This window comes from Ovis aries, chromosome 19, assembly GCF_016772045.2.
Source record: "Ovis aries strain OAR_USU_Benz2616 breed Rambouillet chromosome 19, ARS-UI_Ramb_v3.0, whole genome shotgun sequence".
NCBI lineage: Eukaryota > Metazoa > Chordata > Mammalia > Artiodactyla > Bovidae > Ovis > Ovis aries.
Window position 1 is genome coordinate 36,028,479 of NC_056072.1, and position 18,397 is coordinate 36,046,875.

At 38.5% G+C, this 18,397-nt stretch overlaps 1 protein-coding gene across 24 annotated transcripts in view; it reads left to right on the forward strand.

The window, feature by feature from the left end:
* Nucleotides 1–18,397, forward strand: part of MAGI1 (membrane associated guanylate kinase, WW and PDZ domain containing 1) — a 653,852-nt gene that overhangs the window by 527,999 nt on the left and 107,456 nt on the right. For all 24 annotated transcript variants that reach the window (XM_027958195.3, XM_027958187.3, XM_027958189.3 and 21 more), the window contains 2 exons: nucleotides 7,105–7,311; nucleotides 15,275–15,476. In XM_027958195.3, the coding sequence (XP_027813996.1) occupies nucleotides 7,105–7,311; nucleotides 15,275–15,476 (409 nt within the window). The remainder of the gene's footprint in view (nucleotides 1–7,104; nucleotides 7,312–15,274; nucleotides 15,477–18,397) is intronic.

Genomic DNA, 18,397 nt, shown 5'->3' on the forward strand with positions numbered 1-18,397 from the left:
TTCAAAGCCAAATGGCACTAGTAAGAACAAACCTCTACGTACAGGACCATGGGCTTATTATCCTTCTGTGCATGCAAATCAAAGATTTGTAGAGTAGAGCAGGTCAGTAAAGAAAGAATAAATAGAAAATGATGGGAGTTTTATGAATGATACCATCATGTGTTGAGTAAGCAAGTGGCAAAGTGAAGTGATGTGGATCTGAGATAATTCAGATAGAATTGATGGACTGAAAAGAAACTGCCATGAGTCATGCTCTTAAAAACCGGATCCGCAGTATAGGTATTGAGGAGCATCCGGGCTAGGATTTGTGTGTACTGTCTCCACTTGATTCAGTTACTCATTCTGCAAAGAACCACTGAGTGACAGCATGTGCTCGGCGCCATGTTTGTTTTGGAAATGCCGTAGTGCACAGAACACATGTGGATCCTGCCTGCATGGAGCTTAGTTTAGAGGTAAAGACAGGTATCATTTCATTAAATAGTCTGATAAACTGAGCAAAGGGCCTTGGGAAGGAAGAGATACACGCTTCCCTAAAAACATGTATAGGAGACTTTGATCTAGTTGGTGGGGTCAGAGAATCAATAGGTGATATTGGGATGAGGAGCAGAGGGAAGAAAGTTAAACAGAGAGAAGAGTGAGTGCAAGAGCTGTGAGGTGAATGGGGCACAGATTGCATATGAGACCTGAAAGAAAACCGGTGAGATTTGAGCAGAGACAGCAAGGGGTCCAACTGTGAAGCTTGCCTGCAGAGCCTGCAAGGGTCAAATATGCATGACCTTGAGGCCAAGACAAAATCAGGTATGCTGGGTCTGTGTCCTTAAGTACTGTATACATATTTGTGTTTTACAAAGAACAAGAGTAAGGTTTTTGGACCCCACACATCTTACCCTGGGCTTCCCATGTGGCTCAGTGGTAATGAATCTTCCTATCAATGCAGGAGACTCGAGTTGGATCCCTGGGTTGGAAAGATCCTCTTGAAGAGGAAATGGTAACCCACTCCAGTATTCTTGCCTGAAAACGTCCATGGACAGAGGAGCCTGATGGGCTATCCATGGTGTCGCAAAGAGGCAGACACAACTGAGCACACACTCGCTTTTGCCCCTTGGGTATAGTATTGCCCCTTTGATAATATATGCTCCAGATTTCCAGCCATTCGTGGCCACTGTCATCCTGTTCTGCTATTTATTTTCAAAGCTTATTCTGCTTAGAAAAAGAGAAGCAAGCCATCTGTCCCTTCATCTCCCCCACCCCTGCCACCTCCCAGTTCTAAAGAAACATAGGACTATAGGACAAAGGACCTAAATGTGAATGCTTTTCTCTGATTTCTTCACCTTTGCTACACAGAAGGTGGTCCATGGACCAGTATCATCAGCATCACCTGAGTCCTTGTTAGAAATTCAAAATTTCAAGCCCCACCTTGACCTTTTAAAAGAGGATCTTCATTTGATGTAACTATTATTTGTACAAAGTTTTAAAAACTAATGTATACCATGCAGAGCATTCGTGAAAATCATGTTCTAGTTCCATCTCTGCCTTTCCAGCATAGTGCCTAGCATAACAAGAGGTTCTCTGTAAGGAAATGAATGAATGAATATTAAATTTATACAAAGTGAAAGGCGTTAAAGATTTGATTCATTCTGGCTTAAAACTCAGGGTTGCAGTCCTCCTTCAATATTTTATCAAGCTCTAAAAATTGATTTGCAGTCCCCATTAATTTTTAACTGTGTGTCAGAAAATATTTTCTTTGGCTTGGTCATGGCCAAAGAGTGTGCCTGTTAATTATGGCCATTGGTGGCTTCCTCTTGCGTCTTCCCTGCCCTCCTCTCCCTCCCCAGCCGTCATCCCTGCTGAGTTGTATTGTGGAGCCAGTTCTGAAAATAGTAGCTGGGACACACATGATTGTCACTTGAGAGGGAGCCCAGTCACCTCAGGAAGTGTGTGTTGGCTAACATGGGGACTGTGGGATGGTCAGGCTCATCGTGTCTCTTAGAAACTGTGCAGCCTGCCAAGTGATAACCTAAATTAATTTTTTATTCATTTATAATTCTTCCGATGATTTTTACTTAGTACCATTAAGCGATCCAGATAGTCTTCACAGGAAGTCTCTTGTGCATATTCTGTGTAAAGTTTATGTTGCTGGCTAGGCTTGGCTTGATGCTGACCAGAGTGGCCGTGATTGATGAGGTGGAGAGTTTCCTGGAAGGGCAGTGTTTTGAATTGAAATGCCTGGAGGTCAGCATGAGTGGAGTGAGTAAATACATGGCAGGTGAGGCGGTGGTGGTGGGAATGGTGGTAAATGGTGGAGTGCATGAGTCCTCTTGCCCTTGGTTGTGTGGAAAGATAACATGGCCAATCCCAGATTCAGCAAAAATCAGTTCATTCACAGACCCATCGGAATTCCTGAGGATTTTTTGAAGTTTAAAGTTTCTTCCATCCCTCTTATGTCCATGCCTCTTTATCTGCTCAGACCTTAGGGCACTCTTCTGGGTTGAGGTCAAGGTGTTTGTCTGGCAAAGGCTGGGACACACCAAAGATAGGAGCAAAACCTCTGTGCAGAAATCCTTAATTGTGTGAGTGTTCAGTTCAGTCGCTCAGTCATGTCTGATTCTTTGCAACCCCATGGACTGCAGCATGCCAGGTTTCCCTGCCTATCAAATCCCAGAGCTTGCTCAAACTCATGTCCATTGAATCAGTGATGCCATCCAACCATATCATCCTCTCTTGTCCCTTTCTCCTCCTGTCTTTAATCTTTCCCAGCATCAGGGTCTTTTTCCAATGAGTCAGTTCTTCGCATCAGGTAGCCAAAGTATTGGAGTTTTTCAGCTTCAGCATCAGTCCTTCCAATGAATTTTCAGGACTGATTTCCTTTAGCATTGACTGGTTTGATCTCCTTGCAGTCCAAGGGACTTTGAAAAGTCTTCTCCAACACCACAGTGTAGTGTGGTCCTGGTGAATTTGGTCACACACTTGTCACCAGCATTGCCCATAAGAGACAAATCTCAGGAAAACAGACTTTACAGTTTGTCCAGCAGCATGTCTCAGTATATCCAGACTTGAATCAGAGATATTTAGTTTTTAAATATGGGTCACTAAATTCTTTATTTTGAAAAATGTATCTGCAATAGAAAGTTGACCCCTCTGCCCTTAGGAAACACCACTTGATAGAAGTTTTTCTGTAAAGGTTGTAGGTAATATGCTGGAGAAGTTTGAATAATTACACTCTCGCGTATTTATAACACCTTATAGTGTTATAGTGCGAGAAAGTTACATCATTTGATTGTCGTGGTAATCCTGTGATGTTATGAGAGCTCATGCTGTCGTTATCATATCACAGAGAAAGTATGAGATGATAGTGAGTAATTTGCTCAAGGTTATTTGGTCATTGAGAGGTTTTCCTGCTTGTTCCTTTCTGTCAGTAAAGTTGTGGTACTCTGTTACCATGTGGCAAGCACTTCAGACATATTGTCTCATTAATCCTTCTACTAAGGTGTAAAGAGCTTCCTTTTAAAGATTAGAAACATATACTGTTAACATTAAGTATTATAGCATGTATCAAGCCTTGTAATGAAGTCTTTCACAAGTGCTAAAAGCATTAAATGGACTGTCTCATTGTATCCTCATAATAGGATGAGTCCGCTCTTCACATCAGGTGGCCAAAGTGTTGGAGCTTCAGCTTCAGCATCAGTCCTTCCAATGAATATTCAGTGTTGATTTCCTTTAGAATTGACTAGTTTGTTCTCCTTGCAGACCAAGGAACTCATGAGTTTTCTCCAGTACCACAATTCGAAAGCATCATTTCTTTAGCACTCAGCCTTCTTTAGCGTCCAACTCTCACATTCATACATGACTACTGGAAAACAGAGCTTTGGCTATATGGACCTTTGTCAGCAAAGTAATGTCTGCTTCTTAATATGTTGTCTAGGTTTGTCATAGCTTTCTTTCCAAGGAGCAAGCATCTTTTAATTTATGGCTACAGTCACCATCCATAATGACTTTGGAGACCAATAAAATAAAATCTGTCACTGCTTCCACTTTTACCCCTTCCATTTGCCATGAAGTGATGGGACCAGATGCTGTGATCTTAGTTTTTTTAATGTTGAGTTTTAAGCCAGCTTTTTCAACCTCATCAAGAGGCTCTTTAGTTCCTCTTCACTTCCTACCACTATAGTGGTATCATCTGCATATCTGAGGTTGTTGGTATTCCTCCCTGCAATCTTGATTCTAACTTGCGATCCATCCAGCCTGGTATTTTTGCACAATGTACTCTGCATATAAGGTAAACAGGGTGACAGCATGCAGCCTTGTCATATTCCTTTCCCGATTTTGGACGAGCCGCTCTGTGTGAGGTTCTCACTGTGGCTTTCTGACTCACATGCTGGTTTCTCAGGAGACAGGTCAGGTGGCCTGGCACTCTCCTCTCTTTAAGAACTCTCCACAGTTTGTTGTGATCCACACGGTCAATGGCTTTAGCATAGTCGGTGAAGCAGAAGTAGATGTTGTTCTGGCACTTTCTTGCTTTTTCTGTGATCCAGTGATTGTTGAGCATATGTTAATCTATACTTTAGATTAACCCAAATGAAATTGCTGATATTTGACAATTTGTCTTCTACATCAACAGTTGCATATGGTTCGGTCTAATAATATGTACTTTATCTGTCTCTAATCAATCTTAAACTAATTTCCAGAAGCAGGAAACAACTATGAATAAGTGGGTTGTTTGGGGAGAATTTGTAATTGCGTTGAGAAATCTGCTAATCATTTACTAACGTAAGAAAGACCCTGACCTCCCTTGAAAACTGAGGAAAATGCGCATAAATTTGTCAAATTTAGGTAGAACTTTTCTTTTCCAGACATTTATTTCTGTCATAAACAAGGAGGTCTAAGTTTTAATTGATTTTTAAATGACAAAGCTTCATGAGTGTTATAAACTTATAATTATAAAATTATGAATCAAGAGTCCTATTTTTAAAATTACATCCTTCAGTGGAAGATTCTTGTTTGTAGACATTGGTCTTACTTTAATCTCTTAACTGAAAAATGTCCACTATGTTTTGGTATAATAATGATCATAAAGAATTCAGTAGAGGTTTGTCTTTATTTCTTGTTCACCGTGAAAATTGCTTTTTAAATAGTCAACTGTTTTATTTACCTAAACCCCACTAAGAATCTTCAGTTAGTGAAAATAGTCAACACTGTAGCCGAGTTTCAACTTCATCAAAGGCCTGGGACATCGTTCGGTGTAACCTGTTTAGAAATGCAGGCTGAGTGTTGGCTTATACGTGTGTTCATTTTTCCCTGCACTTGTGTTAGTCCCTAGAAACACACATGGATGCCTTTTCTTCACACTGGTTCCACTTAGTCTCTGTACCTTTGAGTTAGAAAGCTGAATGAAGGTTTTGAAGAGGTTGAGATATCACCTTGTGTGCAAGTGATTGAATTGAGTGCAAGCCACCAGAATGTGCTCATCGGCTTCTATGTGGTTTCCTTCAAGTTCAAACATGGTGCCCTTTAGTCTGCTGGCTCAAGATTCCCTGCTGACTCATGCTGTTTATACCTTTCTCAAAGAAAGTGGATGCATATGTTCATAAATTCAATGATTCAAAAAATAGTTTAAGGAAATAATGTTCATAAAGAAAATTTAATTATAAAGATAAAGCTTAATGTATATAAATCTGTAAAATCTGTGTGTCTCATACAGAGAAGCATAGTCCTGTCTTCCTCTGCTTCTGTGCTTTTATCATTAAAATGTGTATTTTATATGATTTAATTATGTGGTGAGGTTTGACAATGGGATGTGATTCTTGGGAAGAAACAGTATGTATAGAATTTGTTATTATTTACAAATTCTACTTTACCAAGCACAAAACTAGAGACATTACATAGGATTTTTTTGTAGGGCTTAATAAGATCTGTCTATCTGACCTTACTCTAAAAGATGTGAGATGGTGAGTGGATTGATGGCTTTCTGATGTTGATGCTTTTGATCATATGGTCACTGTGTATTATTGATTTTAAGCTGTCGTTTCAAACTTTGCCCATTCATGAATTACCTTCAAGATTTTGTCTATATCTCGTTATAATGTCCATTATTTGCTTGACACTTTCTTTAAAATAACTTAATTTTTAACTTATGTTCAAAAGGAACCTCATTGCTACCAATGTTATTATGTACTCAATTAATTTCTTATTAAATATATCTGCTTTTTTAAACTTGAAATTTCATCTTCACATTTTAAAAAGTCAATTTTATAAAGTATTGCTTTGTCACTTAACTTTTTAAAGTAAATATTTTATTTTACTAGTTAGATTTCTGTACTGCACACTAAAAATATACACATTTTAAATTTAAAAAATTAAGACATAAAAGCCTATCCTGGTCCTGCCCAGAGTCACTTTGCACATGAGAGTCAGAGCTGAGCCAAACTCTAGAGGCAAGTGTCTAAAAATGAAAATGAGCCCTGACTAAACAAGTGACCCGTGAAGGGTGCCACTCTGCCACTACTGACCCAGAGTTTCCTGTTAAAGCTGGGCAAGGGTTTGTTCCAGCCACACATGACTGTGCCAGTCAGACCTGCCATTCAGTTAAAGAGGCGCCACGTGGTGTTCACTCTCTTTTAAAAAAAAAAAAATATTGCTTGGGTTCCCTCTTGAGGAGTTTCCTTATTAAGGGAGGGTGACCTCCGCTGCGTCAGCTTGTAAGGGTGCTGGCGGTAATGAATTTGTTATTTTGTGTGCCACTCACTCCAAATTGGATTCTGCATTATGCTGGTGCGTATATGTGAAACGGTGACCAATTGAAATTCAAATGTAATGAGGATGAAGCTTTTCCATTCTGCACAGCCCCTTTTGTTCTCATCCCTAGTAGGTTCTTTCCCCACCACCATGCAGCTTTCCTCCTGGCTTCTGAAATCACCATGTCTAACTGGGTAGGACCAACATGTTTTCTTACCCATTCCAGAAATGAAATACAGTTTGTTCTGGTTTTCTAATTTAAAAAAAGAAAAAAAAATTTTTTTTTAATGGGCTAAGAGATTTGGATTTGCAGACTTGAGAAAAACAAAGTATTCTTTCTAAAACATGCAAATGTGTCTCTCCATCACCTAGGAAACTATTATGGGACACCCAAACCTCCTAGCCAGCCAGTCAGTGGGAAAGTGATCACGACGGATGCCTTGCAAAACCTTCACTCTGGCTCCAAGCAGTCGACCCCAAAGCGAACCAAGTCCTACAATGATATGCAAAATGCTGGCATAGTCCATGCGGAGAATGAGGAAGAGGATGATGTTCCTGAAATGAACAGTAGCTTTACAGGTAAAGACCAGACGATGCTCCCCCTCAGTGGACTTGGGGAAGGAGGGTGGGGGGAGGATTTACAAGGAGTTGTGAGGAGGTTTCTGTTCTCAGGAAGAATTTGGAAGGATCACCAAAATTCAAACTCTGACCACACAGTGCTTATGGAAGAGATGATCTTTTTGTTTTTTTTCTGTGCCCAGAAATTTTTTTTTCTTTTTTAAATTTTATTTATTTTTTAAGTTGAAGGATCATTGCTTTACAGAATTTTGTTTTTTCTGTCAAACATCAACATGAATCAGCCATAGGTATACGTATGTCCCCTTCCTCTTGAACCTCCCTCCCATCTCCCTTATTTTTAAAATTTTTATTTTTAATTGAAGGGTAGTTGCTTTACAATATGGTTTGGGTTACTGCCATACATTAATGTGAATCAGCTGTAGGCATACATATGTCCCCTCCTGTTTGAACCTACCTCCCACTGCCTCCCCCACTCATCCCTCTAGGTTGTCAGAGCACTGGTTTGAGCTCCCTGAGTCATACAGCAAATGCCCACGGGCTGTCTGTTTCACATATGTCCGTGTGTATGTCTCCATGCTACGCTCTCCATTCGTCCCACCCTCCCTTCCCCCACTGTGTCCGCAAGTCTGCTCTCTATGTCTGAGTCTCCACTGCTGCCCTGCAAATAGGCTCATCAGCACCATCCTTCTAGAGTCCATATATATGCGTTAATATACAACATTTGTGTTTCTCTCTCTGACTGACTTCACTCTGTATAATAGCTGGTCTTTTCCCTGGTCTGGTTTTCATGCTTCTTGTCAAGAGTCCGTCACCCAGCTATCTTACAGGGACAGGAGGGAAGTGTTTGTAGAAGGAAATAAAAAATAATTGGCATCCTTTCTCTCTTTTCAAAATGATACCTGTAAGAATCACTATTTTGTTCATTTATTACTTGGCCTTGACACTGCTCCATAATTGTGGCTGATTGTTTATAAAGGGAAATAGGAGAATTTGTTTAATATCACTTGATGCTATATGGAATGCATCCTTTTATGTCATACCTTTGTAAATAGAGATACAGTGGAAATAAATCATGTTTTCAGTTAATTAATGCAAAGTTTAGTATATTCCCTAAGAAATAAAAGATGGAAAAATAATAAATATTCTAAGATCATATTTTGTATATGTATTTTATATTGCATAGCATATATTACTCATTGCAGTATATATTACTCATTGCAGTATAATTTTTAATATATAGTCAGAGCTATCTATGCTCAAGCTTAGTAGGCTATATTTTATGAAAGGATCTTCAAGGACAAACCCTCTGCATAAAGCTATACAGATAAGGACGTGCACGTTCCTGGGAGGCACTGTTCACTGAGGCCATGATATATGCTCTATAGGTTAGCACAGTGACCCAGAATGGTTCAATAATATTTTTGGCTTTGTGGGGGTTTAATATATAGAATGACTCAAAATTTAACAACTGCGTAAGACGTGAGTTACTCCAGTCTACAAGGTGGTGACTTTGAAGACCATCTTGTTTCTTCTGTTTTTCCTGTACTTATTTTCTTTGATATTTTAGAATATTTTCCCCCTTGTGCTGTCAAGTCTAACAGAGTGTTTCAGAAAAACAGTTTCTATTAGTTGAGTGCTTTCTACTGCCTGTATGGACCTCTCTGAAGCTTTCTCATTCATTGAACTCAGAAGTCTAAAATTTTTCAAGTTAACAATTAAAAAAAAATGGTTTTGGTGACTTATCATCATAACAGTAGCCCAGCCATTCTGCAAGAAGCACTAGAGAAAAGAGGAGACCCAGTTTGCTACCCTAGCTTCGTTCTTGGTAGCTGTCTTGTTATGAATTTAGTATCTAACTTCTCTAATTACTGATTAGGATTCAATCACATCAGGTTCCCTCTTCCAGCTCTAGGGATTCAAGTTCATGAAAATTTCCATTTTCTTCATTAGGCCAGTCACTGACCTATTGTTAACAGTATCTAGGAGAAATTTACTTGTTTTTACTTAGGCGTTTATTGAAACTGGCTAATTTCATCTACTTCCAAATATTTTATCCATATGTAGTAGCCGTCACCAAAATGAAAGCACATTACGAAAAAAAAAAAAAAAAGATCTTGATCTTTCAGCAGTTAAGAATAGCAAATCATGATATAACCCCAAAATATAGATGTGTACCTTTGTGTGTCCTCCATTGACTAAGTAGATTTATCGGTACAGAGCATGAACAAAGCAGGGAGAGCTGATTGTAGGTCTGGATGTTTCCTAATTTCTGACCACTATAAATCTCTGTTGTAGAAGCCAAGCCTCAGAAAATCTGACCTTGTAACACCCCTGTCTGAAATCCTGGTGTCAAAAAAAAAAAAAAAATCTGGCCCCAGGTCATCATTGCTAAAGGCAGTCTAAACTTTCGTTTATACACAAAGGAAGAAAACTGATTGTCACCTGATCAGATGTACAAGGAGAGAATTGATCTTGAGATAGACAAGCAATCGGGCATCTTCAGTATGCAAGGGCTATGTTGAATAAATGGCTTCTCACTTACCAGACAACAAGTATGACAACTGACAAGCTGCCATACTCTCACCCATGTGAATTCTTTGAAATAATTGACACTGCCCAGTCTGTGAGCTGTGTGCCATGCTAGCTGTGTCAAAGCATCTTGCATTCTGAACCACTTATAAGTAGCAGTCCACCAGCCGCTTCGAGCATAGAGTGGCAGTGGCATAATGGAGTCTTGGCTCCTGGTTGGGCCAATTCTGATGAAGGGTACCGGATTCAAATGTGAAAATACAATACAGCTATTTAAAATGATATTTACCTAGGATGTTTTTAAATAATGGGCTATTGGTACGATTTCAGCTCATGTCTGCTTGGGTCTCTTGAAAGAGACACAGGATATCTAGATAACATGCCTAAATAATATTGGCGCTGTCTGCTGGCAGAAGAGCAGGGTACTTAATGCCTGGAGCATCCTGGGGAGGTTGTGTCTTCCTTTCTGCAAGCAAAGATGGAGGCAGGAGCTGAATACTGAGCAGTCATCCCAGATTCTTACCATAGAACTTACTGTCAAACACAGGCAGAAGGATAATCATCTACAAATAATGCCCAAATTATAGATTTAAAGGAGGCCCTGGAGAGAGAATACTGTATGTGCTTCATGAAGGTAGAGATAAGCTTAAATTGTGGGGCAAAACACGCAGTTATTTATATAAGTAAATGAAAACATTTTTAAAAAGATTTTGTTCATTATAGAAAAACTTGGAAAGTATATAACAAACCACCACAACTAAAAAGTAGTTCATGCATCCATCAACCATATCTAAGAGACACCAAAAATGTTATTTAATTGTCTTCCTAAGCTTGTTTCTTCAACAGCTTCCCTATTGTTCAACATTAGGCTGCTGATGCTTCTTTCTCTTTAGTGATTAATGATAAAATACTGCTTTGGAACGTCAAGAGATAACAATATTACCAAAAGAGCTAATGTTTCCCCAGTGCTCTGGGGCAGGCATTTTGGTAAGCTCTCATGCATATTACTGGGGAATTCTAACCATTTGTCCAGTATTACTCAGCCAGTGAGGGTTGAAGCTGTCATTTCAACCCCAAAACCCTGACTCCAGAATCTATATGGCTTAAGTTAAGTTTGTTAGCCCTTTGCAGCATCAAAGGTTTTGACTGGTTATGTACACAGTGAGTGTACACATAAATCTAAATGCATGTGTAATTTAAAACAAGCTCCAGAATGTGTGTTTGACATGAGCTTATGTTCTCAAAGTCACCTTCAAAATCTCTCAGAGAGAGAGAGAGAGAGAGAGAGAGAGAGAGAGAGTGTGTGTGTGTGTGTGTGTGTGTGATGTAAATACTGGGAAGCGTCTGCAAATGAAAATGTTTTTTGTGTTTGTTTATGGTTTATGGATCTTTTTCACATGTAGCTTATAAACCTTTTGGAAATTTTGAGAAATAAGCAGTCTAACTATTATCTTCCCCATTTTTCAGACAGAAACCCTGAGAAATAGTGTTATCAATCCCACTAGGCAGTTGGAGCATGTAGCTTCTTATCTACTTGCCAGTCTCAGTATTCCAGTAATCCATTCTACCTGTCCTCTTTGGATGCATTGGCAATCTTTAGTAATAATTTAGTAATCTAATCTTTAGAGCATGATAGCTGTGCTCTTAAATGTTTGGTAAATTAAATGAAAGAGAGTTTGAAGTCAGAGCATGCTTCAGGGTCAAAGCTGTGATTAGGACTATGAATTTTTAAAATCTGCCCCCACTCTCTCATTTTTGGACTTCTCATTTTCTTTCAGAGAATGAGAATGTTTAAGGTTCTGTTGAAAAAAGAAACAGAAAACTAAACATATCAAGTTGTACATGTTTAATATCTTTTTTTTTTTTTCCAAAAAAATCAACTAGATTGAAGGAATCCTTGGGTAACATATGTCAAATTGTCATGAGGTACATTTTAAATATCTTACAGTTTTGTCAATTGTACCTCAATAAAGCTGAGAAATTAATATCTGTAATTTTTTGTATGTCAGTTATATGTAAATAAAGTGGTTTTAAAACAGGAAGACACTGAGAACCTATAAAATAAATATTTGGATAATTTAAAATAAGGTCACATTGCTAGAGGAATTTCTTTTTTCTCTAGGAAGTTACAGTTTACATATATGTATTTCCAATGAGCTAATATCCCCTTCATGTAGTCGAGATTACTCTTTCTTCCTCTCCCTCCTCTCTTTTCTTCCCAGCATAAATTGTATACATTAGGCATTAAATCACATTGTTTCTCTTTTCATCTGTAGTGACCCACCTATGGCTACCATCCTCTTCCTGTTACATCTAGTCTATTAAAATGGGTTAATTAAGATTTTCCAGTCAAATTATCAAGTGTCTATTATTGTCCCAGCATTTCTCTGACTCTTAAATGTCATATTGAGCGGTGACCACTGACCTTGGCCCTGGGTATTCCTGGTAGCCAGTCCTGGACCTGAGCTGTCCTGAGCACTCTGAGCACCACGTTTGGCAGGTGCTTTGCATGTATTGAGAATGTTCCATTCTTGTAGTGCACGTGTTATACCCATTTTACAGATGAGGAAACAGATACCCAGAAAGGTAAAGTCTCTTTCAAAGACACACAGCTAGAAACAGGCACACTGTGATTTGATCTGTGGTTTGATGTCTGATCCATCCTTTTCTGCCTATTTGTAAAGAATCTGCAGCCTATGGGTGAGCTCTGACCAGGAAACAAAGATTAATAATAACAACTTTAATGAGGAAGATGAGGTTTATTGTATACTAAAAACTGTACTGAGTGCTTTACCTAAACTAATCCTCCCTACAACCTTATAAGGTAGGTACTGTTACTCTTCCGACTGTAAAGTTAAGGAAACTCAAGCACATAAAGGTTGAGTAAACCCAGTAAACGTAAAGCCAAGATTCAGACTCAAGTAGACTGGCCTCACAGTCAGTGCTTATAGTCACTGCTTTTTTGTTTTTCTTTTCACTTGTGCCAGACACATTGCTTTATTTTTTCAAGGAATTTTGATTGGTAAATTGGTAATTTTTGCATCAAAATATAAATTTCCACCTTTTCTTAAAGAGCTGGAGATCTGGAAACCCTGACTGCACTTTTTTCAGGATGCTAATTGCCTGGCACTGAGTTCTCTACTTCCTTCAGAGAGGATGCGGTGTTCTGGATTTCTAGCGTTTGTACCATGTGGCTGCGCCATACTCTGCCACACTGCCAGCTGACAGAACCTATCCGGGAAACTAAAGCTTCCAGTGATTTTTTTTTTTTTTTTTTTTAGTACTTTTTGTATCTCAGTCTTCAAAATGTAATGCTTGTACTTGAATCGCAATCACCTGGGTGCTCTCAAAGTATATATTTTGAACCTAATTCCAAATCTGTGCTCTGAAGTAGGGAACCATGCCTGGAGGAGGGAATGGCATCCCACTGCAGTATTCTTGCCTGAAGAATCCTGTAAACAGAGGAGCCTAGTGGGCTACAGTTCATGGGGTCACAAAGAGTCAGACATGGCTGAGAGACTTGGCACACATGCATGCTTTGAATTCTTGCCAACTTTTGAATTTTTGCTATTGATTACCAATTTCAGGGGCTTTCCTGGTGGCTCAGCTGTCAAGTATCTGCCTACAGTGCAGGAGACAGAGGAGACACAGGTTCAGTTCCTGGTTAGGGAAGATCCCCTGGAGTAGGGCATGGCAGCCCACTCCTTGCATGGAGAATCTCATGGACAGAAGAGCCTGCTGGGCTACAGTCCTAGGGTTGCAAAGAGTCGATCACGACTGAAGCAACTGAACACACACGCTCACACCAGTTTCAGACTGTTTCTTCCATGGTGGCCTAATTTCCTCTTTTTTCCTTCTAACTTAAAATTGTACTAATCTCCACTCATGAGTGCAAATTGTAAAAGCAATTCAGATTGGTTTAAGCAGGAAAGGGAGTTGAGGGGATCAAGCAGTTGGAGAAGCCGGGAGTACATGTAATCAGAGAGGCTTCATCAGGGTATCGGGTGACTTTCTCGTATTTCATCTTTTCTCCATAAGGGTTTAGTTCTCAGATAAGCCTCGCCAAGGTTCATCAAGATGGCCATCAGCACCATCAGCATTCTCATCTCACAACATGAGAATCTACCAGCTTATTAATTTTAGCATCAAGAGGCTACCTCCTGCCTAACAGTTCAGCAAGCACTTGCCATGGATCCTGTGCCTGATCCAGCCATAAAGACAAGAGTGAAATGGGTGTGAGTTGAGCCCACTGCATGAGCTTGGAGTGGGCATAAGTCAGTGCACCTGGACCACAGGAACCTCCGATGAAGGAGATGATTTCCAAATGGAGATCCGAGTGGTTGGTACCAGAAGAGGGTATAGATGCAGGGCAGTGAAAGACCCCAGGCTTCCTTCTCAAAGGCAGTAGATTTTTGGTGGAGGTGATTGTTTAATAGGCTTGGCATGTCCTCCATCCAGCTTTTGGATTGCCTTTATTCTCAGGTGTGTCATTGGGAGCTACTCGTCGGAGAAAGATTTGAAAGCAACCTTTTATTATTCCTCAGTTGGCTTTGAGTAAATCAGAAATGTCTGTAGGAGAATTATTGTGGGAGACAGAAAATGACTACATCCCCTGATTAATGTTTTAAAGTCCCATAGAGATTGACATTTAATATCATCAGCCTCTATAAAAATTCAACCAGAATGTCAACAATGCCGTTTGTGTAAACTCTGATGACATCCCCTCTGGATATTTCTAATTAATAAGAAAGCAAGGAGATTCAGAAACTTAGAGCCTTCAAGACCCAAGTCGAATCAGTCCACCCACAGGATACTCTTTGGGGGTAACTGTCTTGGTTTTCACAGGAACATTCTTCTCACTTTTCCAAAAGAGGCTAGACTGACTCATTGGTGGAGCTGTCTCTGTATTCTAAACCTTTGTAGACTTTTTAGTTTGATTTGTCAGTCTTTGATATTTGCCACCATCTACCAAAAATATTTTAGATAATTTTTTACAAATGGATGATAATGTCACTATCTCTGTGTTTTCAGCATGGACTTTTTCCCTGCCCCAGAAGTCCTTGTAAGTCATGAAGCCAAATGATACCTGAGTAATGAGAGTTCAGCTCAGTCTGTAACTTGATCGCCTTCTTAAATTTAGAGGGACTTGAGGGTTTGAGTCATGAATATGTTTTTTCTTTGACATTTCCAGGATTGTGAGTAATGCATTATTTGAGTGTATTTTCTCCTTTTTCAGTAAAATAAATTTGGTTCATGTCAGTGTTTTCTATTAAAAGAACTTTCATCTAAGTAAGACAGAATCTAGTTGATGTCCTGCAGTTAGGAAAAAACTTTAAGAACATAAGTGTGCATAGTAATGGTCACCCTGGTATGGAGTATGACTGATAAATTATTTTTTTTCCTCTCTCTCTTTCTCTCTCTGGTGAATAAATAGCCGATTCTGGTGACCAAGAAGAGCACAGTCTCCAAGAAGCAACACTCCCACCTGTGAATAGTAGCATCATCGCTGCTCCCATCACGGACCCTTCTCAGAAGTTCCCTCAATACCTACCTCTTTCTGCAGAGGATAATTTAGGTCCTCTACCTGAAAACTGGGAGATGGCCTATACCGAAAATGGAGAAGTCTATTTTATAGAGTAAAGTACCATTATTTCTACTTGAATCTCTCTCTTTCCCCCCCTATTTCCTTTCTCTTTCTTTAGCAGCTACAGATGTAAATTAACTCTAAAAGGATTGATCACATGCTGTTGGTCTTCTCTCCTGCAATTTAACAAGCCTTGTACAAAAAAAAGCAATTAGCGTAACATCCTAACCATTGAATCTGAGAGCTGGAGGAAGCATAAGAATAATTATTTCCCTAAAGAGTTAAACAACTAAATTATGGTACATATATAAATTATGATATTATATATTAATATGAAGAATATATCTAGCTGCTTAGAATAGGTAAATACTTTGCTTTTTTTTTTTTTCCTTAATTGGGTTACAGTTTCCTTTGAGTGTGAAAGAGTTCTTCACATATTTTTGATTCAATTCCTTAATTACATTTGTGATTTGCAAACATTCTGTCCAAATTTGATTTTTCATTGTCTTAACTGCATCTTTTAAAGAGCCAGAAGCTCTTAATTTTTATCAACTCTAATCACTTTCTTTTTTCCTTTGTGAATTGTGCTTTTATTGTGGAACCTAAGAAATTGTTGCTTGACTGAAAGTCAAAATTAAATCGTTTTCTGCTATATTTGTTTTAGAAGTTTCATAGGTTGCATTTTACATTTTGGTATATGATCTATTTTTAGTTAATTTTTTTACATGGTGCAAGGCAAATGGGTTAAAGTTTGAGAATATAAAGATGTGAAAAGTCTTTTAAAATTAAAAACTTAAATATTGTATAGTTAAACATTTAGCAACCTATACTGGAAAGGAATAAAAAATTTATAAAATTGAAACCATTCTAGAAAATCTAAGCTAATGTAATTTCTTAACCATGACAATCAATTTTTAAAATTTTTTGGCTCTCCTTTTGAGATTTCCTATTAACATTGACCATAGTATTATGAACCTGTAAAAAATAAAAACAAAAAGACCAATTAAACTATGAAATAATTCAAAACATAGGTAAATCTGTTCTACTCAAATGGATTAATGTTGCAGGTCTGCTGTTCATGGAACAATAACAACAGAGGACATTTTTGAACAACATGAAGTATCTTATTTTGTAAAATACATGGGTATATACACTTATGTGTTTTCTGTGAAAATGTAGATAAAATTCTATGTGAAGAAAAATTCCAGAAATATCTATTAACACTTGAGTTTGAGTTAAGTAAGGAATTTAAGGAATTTATTTTCTTAACTACATTATACATTTCTGCAGGGTTTGAATACATATTTCCACTTAGAAAGATATTCCAGCATATATTCTGTAATCAGAAAAATCAGCAAGGATAAGAAAGTACAATTTTCCTAAAGATTTGGGAGTAAGGGAGAAGGCTTGGGTCTCAAAACATCCTTTCTCAGAACTAACCTAGGAAATCAGATGAGTGAACGATTGCTCCGGGGTTATTTTCCAGCCTGAAGGAGATGACAGGCCACGTTTTTGTCTTCATGTTAATAACAAATGCTTGTTGAAGACAGGGGTGGACGGTGAAGTCTTTCCCTTGGATTTAGGAAAGTACAGTGGTTAAGAACTCCCCAAAGTTCATTATCTGTGTGACCTTGAGTTTGCCTCTCCGCATCTCAGTTTTCCCTATCTGCAGAAGGACGTGAATATTATTGATCATGCCTACCCTGTCAGATTTTCGTGAGAGTTAGATGAGATAAGGGATATAAAACTTGGGCTTGTGCCAATTAGTGAGTATTATTGTTACTGTTACCATGTTTATCTTCTTCATGTGGTTATTACAGAGAGGCTTAAATGCCATGAAAATGGATGTCAGCTATAAGCTTAGAATTTTGTACTTAGCTTTTGTGATAAGTTGTCCTTTAAATTATGTCTGTTAGTAAGGAAGAACTGTATGGAGCAAAGGAAAATAACAACAGAGGAATTCCTAATACAGAGTAAAATGAGAAACTTAAACTTGGAAAAGAGTGTGTTAATAGTTTTGCTCAAGACTGACTTGATAAATTTGAAAAAAAAATTTTTGGTTACTTTGAGGGTTAGTGAGGAATGTGGTTAGTAAAAATAGTTAATGAAGACCCAAGACTTTGAGTGCTTTAGAGGGGAGTATGGTGATTTGCTTACTTTTTACAACCTAGTTTAGCTTTTAATCAGTGCTAGGCCAATCTTTGGTCTATTGTTTAATAGAAAATGTATGCAAAAGTGTAGCTTCTTATGACAACTCTGTGATTTGGTCTGCAGCAGCCAAATTCCATACACATTAAATTATTAGATGCACACCATTTGGGCTTCCCTCATGGCTCAGTGGTACAGACTCCACCTGCCAATGAAGGATATGTAGGTTCGACCCCTGGGTTGGGAAAATCCCCTGTAGAAGGAAATAGCAACCCACTCCAGTATTCTTGCCTGGGAAATTCCATGGACAGAGGAGCCTGACAGGCTACAATCCATGAGGTCACTAAAGAGTCAGACACAACTGAGCAACTAAACAACAACAGTATTTGTGGTTTGATGAGTTTTCCAGTATCCTGCATCCTGAAAACTTCATCTTAGAGTGTCGTACATTGAATAGCAAGTTAAATTTCTGTAGACTCAGATCTACCTGATTTTACTTATATATATGTAAGTCTATGTTAGCTTTACAGTTTATGGGAAATCTAAGAAATACTGGAACATTAAAAATTAAGCATAAACTTGCAAACCCTGGATATTGTATAGAAAATGAACAGAAGAAGACTTGAAAAGGAAATAAAAATAATGCAGATTGGCTAGGGAACTTGGGATCACAGAAATGACAAGTCATAAATTCCCTGAGTTTTCTTTTTACCTCATATATCCCAGATTTAGAGCTGTAGAAGCCGGTAATCCAGAAACACCAACAAATGAACCCCAAAAAACAAAACCCTCATGAAAGGAAATAAAAGATACATAGACTGATTG